Source organism: Apodemus sylvaticus, chromosome 11, assembly GCF_947179515.1.
Source record: "Apodemus sylvaticus chromosome 11, mApoSyl1.1, whole genome shotgun sequence".
Lineage (NCBI taxonomy): Eukaryota > Metazoa > Chordata > Mammalia > Rodentia > Muridae > Apodemus > Apodemus sylvaticus.
Window position 1 is genome coordinate 19,149,946 of NC_067482.1, and position 16,354 is coordinate 19,166,299.

The window sequence follows — 16,354 nt, forward strand, 5'->3', positions numbered from 1 at the left end:
CGGAGAAGACAAGCCATCCCGGCGCTCGCTCGCTTGCTCCCTCGCTCGTTCGCCCGCACGCCCGCCCGCCCGCCCGTCCGCGGCCCCTGATTGCGGTCCCCGCTCAGACTCGGTCTCCCCAGCGGAAGCCACTCCAGGCGCACTTCCCCGGCGGCTCCTTCCGGACGCCTGCTCGGCTTTCCCGGGCACGGCGTTCGCGCTCCGCCTCGCACCCCCCCCCTCCGCCCTCCCGCTCGCTCCCCTCCTCTCTCCCTCCCATCGCCGAGCTCCCCGCCCTTAGTATCGCGAGACGAGGTGAGAGCTGGCGGAGCGGCGGCGGCGGCGGCAGTAGAGGTGACCGAGGCGGTGGCGGCGGCGGCGGCCCGGTGCGCTGTGTCGGCCCCGGCGCGACCCAAGTCGCGGTAGAGCGGAGCCCCCGCGCCCCTCCCCCGTCCGCGTCCCCCCCCTCCTTCTTCCCGCGGGGATGGAGAAGGCGACGGTTCCGGCGGCGGCTGAGGGAGAAGGGAGCCCCCCGGCGGCGGCGGCAGTGGCGGCCCCCCCCGCGGCGGCGGAGGTCGGCGGCGGGGCTCGCTCGGCCTCGTCTCCTCGTGGGATGGTGCGAGTCTGCGACCTGCTCCTGAAGAAGAAGCCACCGCAGCAGCCGCACCACAAGGCCAAGCGGAACCGGACTTGCCGACCCCCCAGCAGCAGCGAAAGCAGCAGCGACAGCGACAACAGCGGCGGCGGCGGCGGAGGAGGCGGCGGCGGCGGCACCAGCAGCAACAACAGCGAGGAAGAGGAGGACGACGACGACGAGGAAGAGGAGGTTTCTGAGGCAAGGGCCTGGTTTTCCCCTCGAGGAGGGCGGAAGGGACCGTGAAGGGCCTAAGGTGGGAGGGGGACTTGCGGTGGGACCGAGCCCGCGGGGCTGGAGATCTGCCTTGGGGGACCAGGCTTTCGGCTGTCCCCTTTCTTTGCTCGGCCTGAGTCGTGAGGTGTGGGAACGTGGGGGAGGGTAGCTGACACGTGGGGGTGGGAGGACCGGAGAGTGCACGGAGTTGGTGAGGAGCTTGGTAGCCTAGGATGCTCCTTCCCAGGGTTAAGGGCGGAGGGATTGCTTAGGTTCCCGGGTGGCACTTTGGGGCAGGAGGGTGGTCTCTCCGGGGCCAGTAAGGCCACCTCATTCCCGGGGCGGGGGCGGAGCTAAAGCGGGAGGGGTAAGATAATAGGTAGGAGAGTCTCGGGGGACCGGCTGCGAGGTTGGTAGTTTTCTGTCAGTGTAAGGTGGCGGAGAGCAATTCTGGAGGGCTGGTAAGATTGTGGTGGACTCGGAGCTAAGTATTTGTATCTGGGAGAGACACGTGAGAAGCTGTACTTTTCCATACTGTTTTGCTGCAGGACTTTTTTTTTTTTTTTCCTTTCTTTTATATATTTTTTTTTAAACTTGTGGCTGCCGAAGTAATCTTCACTTCCTCGATTTACGAAAGATTTTGAGATGGGCCGATCTTATAGCCAGCCCTCCGTTTGCATTTACAAAAGGCTTAGCACATAAAAATTCAGTTTGGTGCTCTACGCGTTCAGGTTCTCCCTTAATAAGAAATAATCAAACCAGGTCCCGCTTTTTATTTAATTACTTAAGTAACTTTATTTATTTATTGTGAAGTAAGCAGGGAAGAAGGGTCTGCTTTTATACCCAGGCTTGGTTGTGGCTGGGATAGGGAGGCCTTATGTCCTAGTGATCTGGTTTCATAACTCTTTATAGTTTTTCCTGGGTCCACAGACAGGCGGCGTTGTAGGACCTTATTCCTTTTAACCCAAAAGCTTAGTGAACCATACTGATAGCCAACTACGACCTACCAGTTGTTAGCTCTTCTAGAACTAACCCTGTTGTCAATACTATGAAATGGAAGCTTTAAACACCCTAATATGGAGGAAATAGTAACTTGATGCAGGAGAGAAAAGAAGCTGTAAAAGCTGATTAAAACTTCGTTCTAAGAGAGCAGACTAATTGAATTACCCAGAAATACTGCTCGCCACTTATTTCCTTCCCCAAACCTAGAGCCTGGTAAAAGGCTGCTTTTGAGTGAATTTTTTTTTTTTCTTCCTTTCCCATCCAGATTCTGTTTAAGTAGACACCTTGGAAAGGGACTTGAGGCTCACCCTGTTAGCAATAAAACAAAAAGCTTTTTTCTAACCTTAGATTAGATGAAGCTACGTAGGAAAAGTTCTAAACGTAGGAATATATACCTCCAAACTTGTCTCTTGTGCTATTTCTAGGTGGCCTACTGTGGTAAATTCTCACGGGTAGTGTGTGCTTGCTTGATTGTTTTGGGAAAAGCATGGTGCTCAGCCTTCCTTACTGGCAGTGGAGACATGGCCTAGTGTCTAGCAGGCCTAAGGCCCAATACACCATTAAATCAAACAAACAAAAAACGAGAAAACAAAACTTCAATATTGAAACAATGATGAGGCGGATGTGATGGAATCCTTTTCTGTTTTGTTACTTAGAATTAACCAGCTTTATAGTTCTCAGAAATGGGAAGGATTTTTCCCCTTCAGCTCAGCCTCTTTATTTTTAAAAAAAGGACAGCAAGGATTAAAGGAAACTGAAGGATAGTGTCTGATAGTTGCAAAAATAGGAATCAAAGTTTTTAGAGACTCAGTGACATCTGTACATTTTGAAAGTGATTTATTTCCTTTTGTCTCCCTTCTGACCTATTTCAAAAACTGGTGCTGAATTTCAGGTTTTGCAGCTGTGAGTAAAACACCAGTAGTAAGATTTTAAGTTTTCTAACATTAAGCTCTGGTTTGGAACAAGGCCATATACTTAATGTAATACTTAAAGAAGTATTCTGCCTCAAACTGCAGCTATCTTAAGTAGTTTTGTCCATTGCCTAATAATTCCTTAAGTTGAAAGTGGCTTGATACTTGCAAGATAGTTGTAGGAATGTTACTTTTGTAGGTCTGAGTTTTTCATCTGAAAATAAGTATTGTATATATTAACTTTGACCAATGAAGACAGTTTGACCCTTAGTGTCTTTTGCACTGTCATCTGCACAAGTAAAGCAATAGGTTTGTCATTTATTGAGTGAAATATATGTAAGAAAGCTGAGCTATTAAAAAAAATGTCTGTAACATATGATAAGAAATGGGCAAGATAGAAAGAACTTCCCTCTGGGCTGGCCTCCATGCTGATCAGAGTGAAGGAGCCTGGAGCTGTGTGTGCTGCGTGTGTGTGTGTGCTACGTGTGCTGTGTGTGTGTGTGTGCTGCGTGTGTGCTGTGTGTGTGTGTGTGTGTGTGTGTGTGCTACGTGTGTGCTGTGTGTAGCTGTGTGTGTGCTGCAGCTTGAGTCAGGTGGGCGGCTTGTGCAACAGTTTCTTTTCTCTTGCACTGTCCTGACATGTCTTCAGAAGTTTAATTTTCGGGACTTGGGAAGTGTACTTTTTTTTTTTCCCAAATTATTTTAGCCTACACAGTTTTCTGATCCTTGATAATTCTCCAGTAAAAATCATCAAAAGATTAGGAGGGAATCTCAAAGTGTATACTTTTGCAGTGTCTAACTTGAAAATGTGAAGGATGATTTAACATGACAAAAATATATTTGTTTTGAAGAAATGTTAGCTGGATATTCTATGTCTGTTGAAAAAGGGAGAAAAGGGAGAGAAATGGATTTAAATAATAACTTTATTTGTAAGTTGTAGTACCTGGTTGTAAGTTCTATTTATCCATTAGAGTAGGTATCTCCAAACTATCTCAGAACAGATGGTACAGTTTTGATGCTCAAATAGCCACTCAGCTGTACCTGGAAAGAGTGCAGAAGATTGAGAACTTTCCCTGTCTCCTCCCTTCTTTTGACACAAGGCTTTAGCTCTAAGTTGAAAGTGTAGTTTGCTCAGCTTTCAATGGGCTACTTACTAGTAAAGACAACAAAATACGTTTCCCAACATAGAAGCATGTTGTACATTAGATTAAATATTTACAAGAAAAAGGCAGAATTGAAAGAGTTTATACTTCATTTCAGAAATAATATTGTATCCTATTGAACATACTTTGAGATATGAGAGGAAGGAGGCTTTCTCTAAAGCACAATTCAAAGGGAGGAAATATTAAAGATAGGACTTTTAAGTTCAAGAGCAGTGTTGTTGAAGAGAAAGGCATAAAATATAAGTATGTGGAAGTTGATCAGGATTCTACCTATATTTTGAGGAAAAAGATGTGGTTTTTAAATGAGATAAACTTAGCGAAGGACAATGGGGGGCAGTGAGTTAGTGCTGTCAGGGCTGAGGATCTGCTAGGCCAGGAGACTTGCATCTGTAAACAAGGTAGGGTTGAAGATGAGGGAGAAAGAGGGGCTATTGCTAAGTTAGACTCTTGACACTAATTTCTTCTTTCGTTTCTTTTATTTTGTTTTAGTGGGAAGATGTTAGGTTCCTCTGTGGTTAAATGCATGAATCAGATTAGCCCAGAGAAACTGGCCTGTGCTGTTTTCCCAGTTCTGTTTAACTAATGAAGCATTATTTTTAAAATGGATAATCTTTAAAGAATTTCTCTTAATTATTTCCTTATCTTCTATTTAAAGAGGACTTGATTAAAAAGAAAAAAAGGGACAACATACAGATCTGTTTGTTTAATTAGTTTCCGTTCTAGGGAGAATCCAGAGTTCATTTAGGAAATCATGAGTGGAGTTCCTTCCTCCTTTCTTGCCTTCCTTCAGTAGCCTGTGAATAGCTGATGTTTGGATTTTAACACCTTCAACTCCCCTGACCCCCTGGGTTTTGTTTTGAAGACAGGGTCTCACTGTATAGCTCTTTCTGTCCTACAGCTCACACTGTAGACCAGGCTGGCCTCGAACTCACCAAGATTTGCCTGCTTCTGAGTGCTGGGATTGATTAAAAGATGCACCACTATGCCCAGCAAAGTCTTTTAATTTCTTTCTTACTCTGAGTTATGAAACTTCCCTAGAGACAGAAAACAAGTTAAACTAATCATCATTGGATATTGAATGTCTAATAGGTGCTTTATATCTCTAATGTTGTAACAACATACTAAAAAAAATAATACTTGAGTGCCCATTGTGTATGAAGACTTAGCTAATGGCTCTGAGCATGGACTGTGTGTGGAGTTTGTATTTAGTTCTTTGACCTATCACTTACTGGTGCTGTGGTCTTGGTTCAGTTAACCTCTCTAGCTCATTTTCTTATATATAATTGGGTATAATAGATCCTTCTTTATAGCAGTTAAGAACATGAAAGGAGTTAATAGTTCTCATGTTTTCTCATTACTGTCTCCATAACCCTATGAAATTAAACCTGTTGCCATGTTTTTATTATTCAAAAATGAGTTCCTACTGTATGCTTAATCTGCATTGAGTAAGCAATGATAAACAAGTTTTTAAAAAAGACATGTAAATTAAAAATGTACCAATGAGTAAATAGAGGTTAGGAAAATGTAAGAATGAGGTTAAATAGTTATATATTCTGTTTAAGGAATATGAGTTTCAGAAGTATAAAACTTTTGTGCCAGGACCAGTTTGCTGTGAGGCCTGATGACTTGAGTTTGATCCCCTGCAACTCACAGGATAGAAAGGAGAGATCTGACTCCTGCAAGTAGTTCTCTGATCTCATCCCCAATGACCTATTATTTATTTATTTATTTATTTATTTATTTATTTATTTATTTATTTATTTATTTGAGACATTGATTTTATAGGCAGAGATGCTAGGTTTTTTTTTAAACTGACTTTATGTGGGATGCAGATCTATTGAGTGTCAGAACAGGTTTTAACCTTGGTTTGATTCCAAACATGCTCACTTTTTTTTTTTTTCTTTTTTTGGTCTTTTTTGGATTTGTTTTTTTGTTTTTGTTTTTTTCCGAGACGGGGTTTCTGTGTGTAGCCTGGCTGTCCTGGAACTCACTCGGTAGACCAGGCTGGCCTCAAACTCAGAAATCTGCCTGCCTCTGCCCCCCAGAGTGCTGGGATTACAGGTGTGCGCCACAGCATGCTCATTTTTTATCATTCATTTATTCTTTATTATGCTAAAAGAAAGATATTTCCTTTAAAATAGAGGTTGATGACTTGGAGTCTGGATAAGGTTTATGTAATCATTTATTTTAGTTTGGATTTTTTTTTTTTAACTTTTCCCACAGACTTATAGCTTATAGCCAGCGTTTTATTAGATACCCAGAATGATCTGTTAATCTGACATCCCTTTATTTGGCTCTAACTTTTACAAATTGCCTTGGAGAAAGTAAGTGGTAACAGAAGGGCTGGCTATCAGGATAAATAGTGTGCTCTTGCTTGCTCGCTCCCTCGCTCCCACTTCCCTCTCTCCCTCTCTCCCTCTCTCCCTCTCCCCCTTTCTTTGTGAATCTTTAAGTGACCTAGCAGTTTATATCTAGAGTATTAGGACTATCAGATCTGAAGGCAGAAGCTTGGCTTTGCTTTTTATGTCTTCTATAGTACAATAGTGTGTGTTGTGTAAGTCTTAAGAGTTTTAACCATTTGATTTTCATGAAACCAAATTTCAAGTATGAATATTACATAAATACTCCTTATTAGCTACTTAATCTGAAAAATGTTAGGCACGTCATATCTTAAAGAACTTATTTGTACCTATTTATATTGTACCCATGCAAGATATTTTAGTTGGATTCTTATTCTTAGTTTTTCTCTCTTTTTTGGGGAGTGGGTAGGTGTCACATAACTTGTTCTGTAGGCCAGGCTGGCTTCCAACTCACAGAGATCTCCCTGCCTCTGCCACCTGAGTGCTGGGATTAAAGATGTGTGCCACCACTGTCTGGCAAAAAATAGCATTTTTATCTTCATAATTGTCAACATTGACTGGTTTTATGTTTTTGTTTAGATTGCTTTTAGATTTTCATCTTTGAATCCTTACATTGGGCTTTTTTTGGTGCTGTTTATGAGTATTCTTAACTTCCATATATTTTTGTTTTCATAGTATGAAAACAGTATTTTGCTTAGTAAATTGTATTATTATTTTAAGACTCATAGGACACTCCACACAAGAGACCTTCCTTGACCCCCATGTGTAAAGATTTCCTAGAGTTTTTTCTTTTGGTAGTAAGTATTCTGGTTTCCAGCGAGAACTTGGTACTCTTTTTGGAGACAGGATTTGATTATTTTGTTAATTTCTCTCTTACTCTTTTTCTCTGAGTTGCCAAGTCTTGCTTCTTCAGAGAATATCATCCTTTCCTTATTCCGTTTCCTCTGGTTTCTGTATTTACTAGCTAGTCTTTTGTTCTTGCTTCCCCTACACACCTCATTGCACATCCATTGATTATTTATTGCTTCTTTGGGGTCTTGTTTTGAATTTGATCTTACATGATTTTTGTCTCATCTTCTCTTTTATTTTATTGTCTCTAAGCCAGTTAGTTACCTTAAAATTGATATCTCCAGTCTAAACTTGTTCTTAATAATTGAGCTCAGACTCTGGCCAACATTTGCACACAAATTTCTTAGCACATCTAGTCTTCTGATCCTTCTCCCTTGTTTCCTGACTACTTGAAGACATTGGAAATGGAATTAATCAGAGAGGCAGAACAGGTAGGAGAGTTATATATGATTAGTAACTACCTGGTTAGCTAGATAGCATTCAGAGATTTATCAAAGGGAACTAATTGTCTTGTGGTAAGGGCTGCCTAAGGAAGCCAGTCTGGGAGGCCATTAGGAATCAAATTCATGAGCAAGCTGAAACTCATGGCCAAAGGCTGGCGTTCTTCTCCCCAAACACTTAGAAAGAATTGTGACGAGAGAACAATTATGGACTCAGCTTTTGGTCAGAGTTCCATTTTAGGAGCTCATTTGAGTAGGTCATGCTCACTAAGAAAAATCACCCTTGCTTACACTTAGTTGGTTAGGGATTTACATCTTCAAAATCTCAAAGGCAGGACTACATTTGAATGTGATAGAAGATACTGTGTGCAGCAGACTAGGTGCTGCCCTCGTTTCTTAATCTAGTTAGAATAGCTAACTATTTTGTTAGCTCATCAGAAGCTGTTGCCTGCTATCACCTACAGTAGGAAAGCAGCATTTCTTAGTCCAATCTTTGCTACTGTTTGGCAGGAAAAAAATGCTTTAAGTCCCAGAACTATTGAGTATTTTAGAGTACCAAAGCATCCTTGTTTAGCCTGAGAAGTAACTGTCCACTGGGCCTCTTGTAGTTTGGGGCTGGCTACTTTAGGCTCTCTTAGTATTGGTTTAAAGGCTGTCTTTGCTTGCGCTCTGTAGCAAAATTTAGGAATTTGTTGTTGTTGATACATAGCTAGCACCCTTCAATATGTTGTTTTTCTGCCTTCTTCAGAGCTGTGTACTTAATAGATGTACTGTGCTCTCTTCGATATTATAGGCAAGGGATTTCCCAATGTTTCCTATGTAGAACCAGAGGCCATTTGACACTCTAGGCATCCACAGATCTAAGTTCTGGCAGTCTTAACTACTTACTGTATCACCCCTTAAGTTGTGTTGCCTAGTACATTAGACACTGGTTACTGAGCCCTTGAAAATGTGGCTAGTGGTATCTGAGAGTCTGAGTTTATAATTTTGCTTAAGTTTTAAACATACTTTAAGTAGTCACGGGTGGCCATTGGCTACCATATCAAAGAGAGTAGATATAGAACATTCCCATCAGCACAGAACATTCTGATAGCTCTACCTTGCAGCGTTGATTTGATCTAAAAAATCTAGTGTAGTATAGCTTACCAACCAAAATGTCTGTGTTCCAGATGACCAGGACTATGTCTGTGTTTAATGAGAAAGCCTTTAAAAGAGTAATTAAGGTTAAATGAGGTCATATGGATAGGTCCTACTCTAGTTTGACTGGTTTCCCCTATAAAAGGAAGTTTAGCTAAAGAAATCAGATGTGCACACAGAGAGAAAGCTGTGTGAAGGTAAAGGAAGAGAGTGATCACCATCTGCAAGCAAGGCCAGGGATCCCAAGAGAAACCAAACCGCTGATAGTCTGTTCTTAGAACTGTGAGAAAATGAACGCTGTTTGAACCACCCAATCTGTAGTATTTTGTATGATTGCCTTAGAGAATTTTATATGTGGCCTGTAAAAAATAGGAAACAGGATGGTTATGGATAGCCTCCTTTTAAGGATTGGCCAAGGATGGTAAATGTTACTTCTTGTTTATATTCCATTGGTCAGAGCTTAGTTTCATAATTTAGTATTTAGTTGTTGCTATTTGGCTCTATGCCGATAAAGCTTATGGGGAACTAGCTTTATACTAAAAGAAAGACTGTGGTCTTTGGGGGATTATTAGTATCTTACAGAGTTCTAGGATATACGTTGTCTTTTTAGCTAACAACACAAGAGAAAATGTCTCTACTGGTTTTCTGAAATAATCTTGTTAGTCTAGCTGGGCTGTGGTTCACTTTTGAAAAAGATGCTTCATTTAGGTCTAGCTTACATTGACCATGTAGAAGGTGAGCTAGAAGAGTTTATTCCTACCTCAGTGTCATGGAATGGTTTCCATTGCTAGCATGACAAGGTGGGAAATTGGGAAGGGAAAGCATAGAACCTCAGAACTATAACCTGAATCCTTCTGTGTCATGCTTTTGTTGCCTCCAGTCCATTAGTGCTGCTTGTTATTATATTTAGATTTCATAGGATCCTCCTAATCTGGTCTCTACTTGACACATTAGCTTACCCTCATCCTTCCTTTTCCCTTTATCATCATTTCTCCCAATATCTCATTCAGTTCTCATTTAACAAGTGGCTACTCTTTCTGAAATGTAGGTCATTATAGAATAAAACTGAAGCTCCTAACTTGGTCTGCAAGACTTCTAATGACTGCTTCCTTCACCCCAGTATCATTTGTACCCTTTTAGCTGATCCTTATCTTTTTGTCATTCTGAGCCAGAGGGTTCTTATCTTAGAACCTGTGAATTTTTTTTTTTTTTTTTTTTTTTGGTCTGTTTTCTGTGGGGTCTTTTACTTAGGCTGTTCTTCCTTGGCTCTTGATTTATCTGTTTTTTTTTTTTTTAATTTACTATTATTTTATGCATGAGTGTTTTACCTGTATCTATGTCAGTGCACTACTTCCATGCCTTTTGTTTATGGAAGTCAGAGGAGGGTGTTGGATCTTCTGGAACTGAAGTTAGAAGTGGTTCTGAGCTACCATGTGGGTCCTGGAAATTGAATCCAGGTCCTCTGGAAGAGAGCAGCCAATGTTCTTAAACTCCTGAGCCATCTTTCCAGCCCATCTTGATATCCCTCCCCTCCCACTCCTGAGACAGGGTTTCTATGTGTAGCCCTGGCTGTCCTGGAACTCACTCTGTAGGCCTCGCTCCCACATGCTGGGATTAAAGGCGTGCACCACCACTGATTTTTCTTATCCTTGAGGTTTCAAAGTAGCTTCTTCAACTCTCTCTGGGTTATTGAGGGAGACTTGCCCTTCTACACCTTTCTATTTTTGACCACTAAGTTGACTAGGATAAACAGAAGTCCCATATTGATCCTTCACTAAACTTTAGCAATAAATATTTGAGTGGGTCTTAAAGCCTGTTAACTTTTTTAAAAAAAGTGTGTATGTGTGTGTATGTGTGTGTTTTCTCATTTGTGTTTATGTTTGCCTGTGTGCCTTGTTGTCTGTATTGGTGACATGAATATGTGTTTGTGGAGGTTCAGGATGAGCAATTCCTCAATTGTTCTCCACTATCTGAAAGCAGTTCTTACTTGAGCCTAGAAGTCTAGTTAGCTGTCTTGTTCCAGGTATCTACCCGGTCTGCTTCTTACAGGTTGGGATTACCAGATGAGCTGTCAACATTGTCCATCATGCTTGCCCTGCAAGTCTTCTATCCACTGAGCCATCTCCTCATCCTCGAGAAATTACTGCTTTTATAAAGTGACAAATCCGAAGTGTCTGGTTTCATATGCTTTAAGTGTAATACTTTAGGCTGCTTTAATGACTTCGAAGACAGGTGTCAGTTATTGATCTTGTTTGTCTGGATTTTTTTTTTTTCTTTAATTTGTTTATTCACTTTACATCCCACAACCCCTTTCTCCCAGTCTCCCCTTCCCACAGCTCTTTTCTCCATTTCCCCTCCCCTTCTCTGAGTGTGTGGGGCACCCCTGGGTATCACCCTACCCTGGCACATCCGGTCTCTGCAGCACTAGGCACATCCTTTCCCCCTGAGGCCAGACAGGGCAGCCCAGTTAGGGGAACAGGATCCATAGACTGACAACAGATTCAGCGACAGCTCCTGCACCTGCATGAAGACCAGGCTATACATCTGCTATATATGGCAGTGCGTAGGTCCCCTCTTTGGTGGTTTACTCTCTGAGAGCCCCCCTACCCCCCCCAAAGGCTCAGGTTAGCTGATGGAATTTGGATTTTAACCTTTCAGATATGTTCTAGAATTATCTTGATAGGATCTGCATTATGCCATGGTGTGTAATACATAAACACAACATGCTGTTATTTTTCAGGCTCTTTATCTTTCTTTACTAAAGTTACACAGTTTCGTAGGGTTGTGTGGTTCTTGTTTTTGTTTTTTAATAATTCAGTTTTATGTGTATGGGTGTTTACTTGCATTGTACACCTGTGAGCATGTTACATCCCCAGGAACTACTTACAGACAGTTATGGGCTGCCAGGTGTGTGCTGGGAATTGAATCCAGGTCCTCTAGAAAAGCAGCCAGTGCTCTTTAACTTCTGAGCATCTCCAGCCCCAAGTCTCATCATGTTGCCTTGGCTGTCTGGGGACTTCCCTCTGTATTAGACCAGGTTGGCCTTGAGCTCACAGAGTTCTGCTGACCTCTGCCTCCCCACAATGTCTGGAAAGTTAAGCAGTGTTCATGCAGCTTTTAAACATTTGTTGTGAATTGTTCTATAGTTCTTATTGCCATCATGAATTGTATCTTCCTTTATATCTCTATATCTTAATTATATTGTTGAAGTATGAACACTATTGATTTTAATGTTTATCTTCTGCATGACAACTGAAATTCAATTGAATTTTAAAATGGTAATATCGAGTCTAGTATATTATTTTTTTGTCTTTTTATATTTTTTTTATGTCAAGTGTTTTTCCTCTCTGCCAGTTTTAAAAGTCTCCAAAGTGGCTGCTGTCAGGGCCAACACTATCAGACTCTATTCTTGTCTTCCCTTACTATATTAAAGATGTGCCGTCATTAATTATGATGCCAGTATCTTTTAGCAGTATAGTATATCTTTTTCTGTAAGCTCATTCAAAATTTGCCAGAAATGATAAGCTTATCAAAAATTTTTTTTATAAGAAACTTGCATTTCTGGGGCTCGTAGGGTCTAGTCATATTGTCCAAGCTAGTTACAAACTCAGAATTCCCTTTGGTTCCTTAGTGCTGTGAATAAAGGTGTGTGCCTCTACAGCCAATTTAAATGCATTTTAACACATTAGATTTGACTTCAGAAACATTCTAGCTTACGTTTTGTGAAGATTATTCATTTCACTTTGGATTTAGAAATCTGCTAGGAAAAGCTATATTCTCACATCAGTCTTAAAAAGATTTATCTAATACAGATTTCCTTTTTAATGTAGGTTATGTTTCCTTCAGAAACATTTTTATACATACGACAGTTTGCCTGCATTTATGTAGATGTGCTTGCCTTGTGCCCATGGAGTCCAGAAGAGGCCTTGGATCCCCAAGAATTGGAATTGTGGATGGTTGTTAGCTACCATGTGGGTGCTGGGAACTGACACTCAGTGTTCTAGAAAAAGTGTGATCGATGCTTTATATGATGCCTAGTAATTTTTTAAACCAATTCATACCTCTTATGATGGCTAATTAATTCTTAAATTATAAATAATGCTAAGTAAAATCTTGCTGACTTTAAAGTATCAGTTAAGTAGTATCAGGAAAATTTACATTGTTGTGCAACGGAACCAGAACTTTTTTTATCTTGGAAAGTCAAAAGTACATCTATTAGAGAACTCTACATTGTACTTGTTTGTTAACCTTTTGTTTCTTAGATGTATTTTATTTATGTAGCTCAAATGAGTAGAATCTATCTTATTTCAGTGTATCAGTTGTCAGGGTTTATCTGTGTTGAGTGGGACAGTATTTCCATTGTGTGTGTATGTGTGTGTGTGTGTGTGAACCTTGTTTCCATGTTCATCAGTTGGTGGGCATTTGTGTTGCTTTTTCCTCTTGGCTGTTCTCCGTTTTTAATTTTTACATGTAGGCTTGTGGAGGAAGAGAGGGGCTTAATTTGGTATTTCCAAATAGTTAACATGTTGATTAGATATTTTATACTTTATCTATACTATATCTTACTGTTTCAAGTGTTGTCTTTCATGTTTGTACAGCACGATAGATAATAACATCAGAATATATCTCCTGTGTAGATTCATCTCTGTATGTACCCATCTGTATATGTTAAAGACCCATACACAAAATTCTTAGGGACTAGTAAAATGACATGCCTGTGATTCCAGTGCTAAGGATATGGAGACTGGGATCTCAATCTAGCTGAGCTCCAGGTTAAATGAGATGCTTCAAGTTTACCTATGGCTTGCATATTCATTTACACCCATAAAAGTGTGCACATACACACAGATATATTGTGTGTATCTGACTATACATAGAAAAATTACGTACATAAATGAGTTTCATATGTTCTTTGATAAATAGGTAATATCTCTGAATGGCTTATGGTTGACAAACTAATTCTGTCTGATTTTTCTTGTAATCCAGGTGTGTGTGTTTTCATATAATCCAAGTGTGTGTTTGTTGGTTTGCTGTCCTGGGGACTAAACCCAGGATCTGGTGCATATTAAGTACTTGTCCACTGGATTAAATGCCTGGTTTTGTTTGTTTTTGTCTTGTTGTTTGTTTAGGTTTTGGGGGGAGGGGCAAGGTCTTAATACTAGCCCAGACTGGCTTCAGTGTCAGTTCTGCCTCAGCTTCCAGGACTGGTTACAAGCAGGTAGTAGCATGCCTTTCTCATGGAGTGCCCTTTTGTTACATTTATTTTCTTCCTGTGCGGGCCTGACTTCTTTCCTTTTTCCTCCTCTTTATAGATTTCTAGCAAAACAAAACTTTTATTAAGAAGAGCTGCAGCCACTTGTCGTGCCCTTTTACATTGTGGTTGGTTTCCTCTAGATCAGTGGTTTTCAACCTTTCTAATGCTGGGACCACCTTTAATACAGTTTGTCACGTTGTGGTTAGCCTCAGCCATCGGATTATTTAGTAGCTAATTCATAACTGTAATTTTAACACTGGTATAAATTTTAATGTAAATACCTGATATACAGGATATCTGATATGTGACCCTATTGGGCTCATAAGCCACAGGATGAGAACTGCTGATGTAGATTGGTTGTGGACCTACTTAGTGCAGAATAGACAGAGTGAATATTTTGAGTTCTCTTGACTGTTGCTATGGTCTCTTAAGTTTTTTTTCAGTCTTTTTATTTTAAAGTATTCTATTTTTTTCTACTCACGTTTAATATTAAATTTAAAGCTAATATTCAATTAAATATTGAATTTAAATGCCAGGCAAACACTCTTTTTCTTTTTTTTTTTTTTAAAGATTTATTTATTAAGTACACTATAACTGCCTTCAGACAGTCCAGAAGAGGGAGTCAGATGTCATTACAGATGGTTGTGAGCCATGATGTGGTTGCTGGGATTTGAACTCAGGACCTTCAGAAGAGCAGTCAGTGCTCTTAACCACTGAGCCATCTCTCTAGCCCTGAGGCAAACATTCTTAGCACTGAACTCTGCAGCAATTCTGTATATATTTCAGATAAACGGTAAATGGTTTAAAATTCACACAGTTTCTCTTCGTAGAATAATGAGACTAAAACTTCTCCAGGTCTAAAGTTGGATATGCTTCATTCTGTTGAGGAAATATGACAACATCCTTCAAAGAAAACCTTTTGGAAGTTTTCTACCAGGAATATGAAATTGTTAGTAGTATTCAATTTTATGTTGTTGTAATCTTTCAGGTATACTTTCTTTGTTAGGTTATATAGTAAATGTTGACTGAAAGCTTAAAACAGTAGAGTAAAATAGAGAATAATAATTGAAATTTTTTCTTACATATCAGGTATGATAAGCTTTATTTTTTGCCTTTTCCTCTACATTTTCTTACAGGTGTATAAATAACATTTATGGAATCAAAAGTTTGGTTTTGCATAAATGGAGATGTTTAAAAAATAGTTTCTGATGCTTCTTCTTAATTAGTATCAGATTCTACATGTGAAAAATTGTGTATATGTGTGTGTAAAGAGGTCAGGACATTTTGTGGGGTCCATTTTCTCTGCCTTTATGTGGGTTCCAGGGGTCAGACTTGGATCAGGCTTGCAGGCTGGCTAGCACCTTTATCTACTAGTGAGCATCTTGTCGGCCCCATGGCTCTGTGTTTTAACTGTCACTTTATTATTCATGTCAACACAAAATTTCTAAACTGTAATTTGGAGAGAATTCCATTGACTGATCACTTCTCTGCATATTTAGTAGTAAGCCAAAAGTATAGTGCTTATGAAGTCCTAGGCAGAGTTTGATTGCTTTATGTGTATTCCATAGTGGTAGGCTTATCACTCCACTTTATAGTAAAACATCAAGACATGGAAGCAATTTTCTCGAGGTTAGAGTAAATGGTAGAAGTGGTATATGGACAGTATCCCCTAAAATTGACTTTCTTAATGCCTTTGTTCTGCTGCCTCCTGTGAATGCTTAAAAAATGCATTTTGTATAAATTGCAGAATCCAGCAAATTATTCTCTCAACTGGGTCTTCTTTCAGATCTCTAATGATGGCTTCTTAGTCTACTATAGGTATAAAACCTACTCCCTACCAGACTTTGAGTGCCTTGTTCATTGTGTTCTGTTCTTGCATCCTGTTGGTTCCCTAACCCCAACCTTGAGAGTAGTGAGGTTGCGTTTATAGATTGTGAAGGTCATCAGTAAATCAGATACTTGTCATTACACTATTGTTAAATAGAGTAATATCATATATAAAAATACATACCCTGTAGATAACCTGGTATTGTAAGTTCTCAAAATGTAAATTGGGAAGAATGGCTATGCTGCCATGGTAGCTGGAACTCTGAGGCCCTCAAACAAAAGGAGCTTTGTTACACTTTTTTAAAAGTAGTAACTGATTGTAAATGAAACCTTGTGAACCAATGTTTGTATAAATTGTTAAAGTTGAAAGGTAAAGAATTTTAGAGAGCTTTGTGAAAAATACAGTTATTATTTAAGATAGTTGGCTATTTAAAATGTTTTTATTATATTTATTTGTGTATGTTTACCATGGCACACATTCACCTGTGGGTCCTGGGAAGTGAACTTAGACCATCAGGCTTGGTGGCGAGTGCTTTTTTCCCCTGAGCCATATTATGCACTTTTGACTACTTTTTTTAAAAA

At 40.1% G+C, this 16,354-nt stretch overlaps 1 protein-coding gene across 5 annotated transcripts in view; it reads left to right on the forward strand.

The window, feature by feature from the left end:
• Positions 1-382: 382 nt before the first annotated feature.
• The window catches only part of Ankrd17 (ankyrin repeat domain 17), a 131,035-nt gene continuing 115,063 nt past the window's right edge, over positions 383-16,354 (forward strand). For all 5 annotated transcript variants that reach the window (XM_052199396.1, XM_052199399.1, XM_052199398.1 and 2 more), the window contains exon 1: positions 383-814. In XM_052199396.1, coding sequence (XP_052055356.1) covers positions 464-814 — 351 coding nt within the window. In that variant the 5' untranslated portion in view covers positions 383-463. The remainder of the gene's footprint in view (positions 815-16,354) is intronic.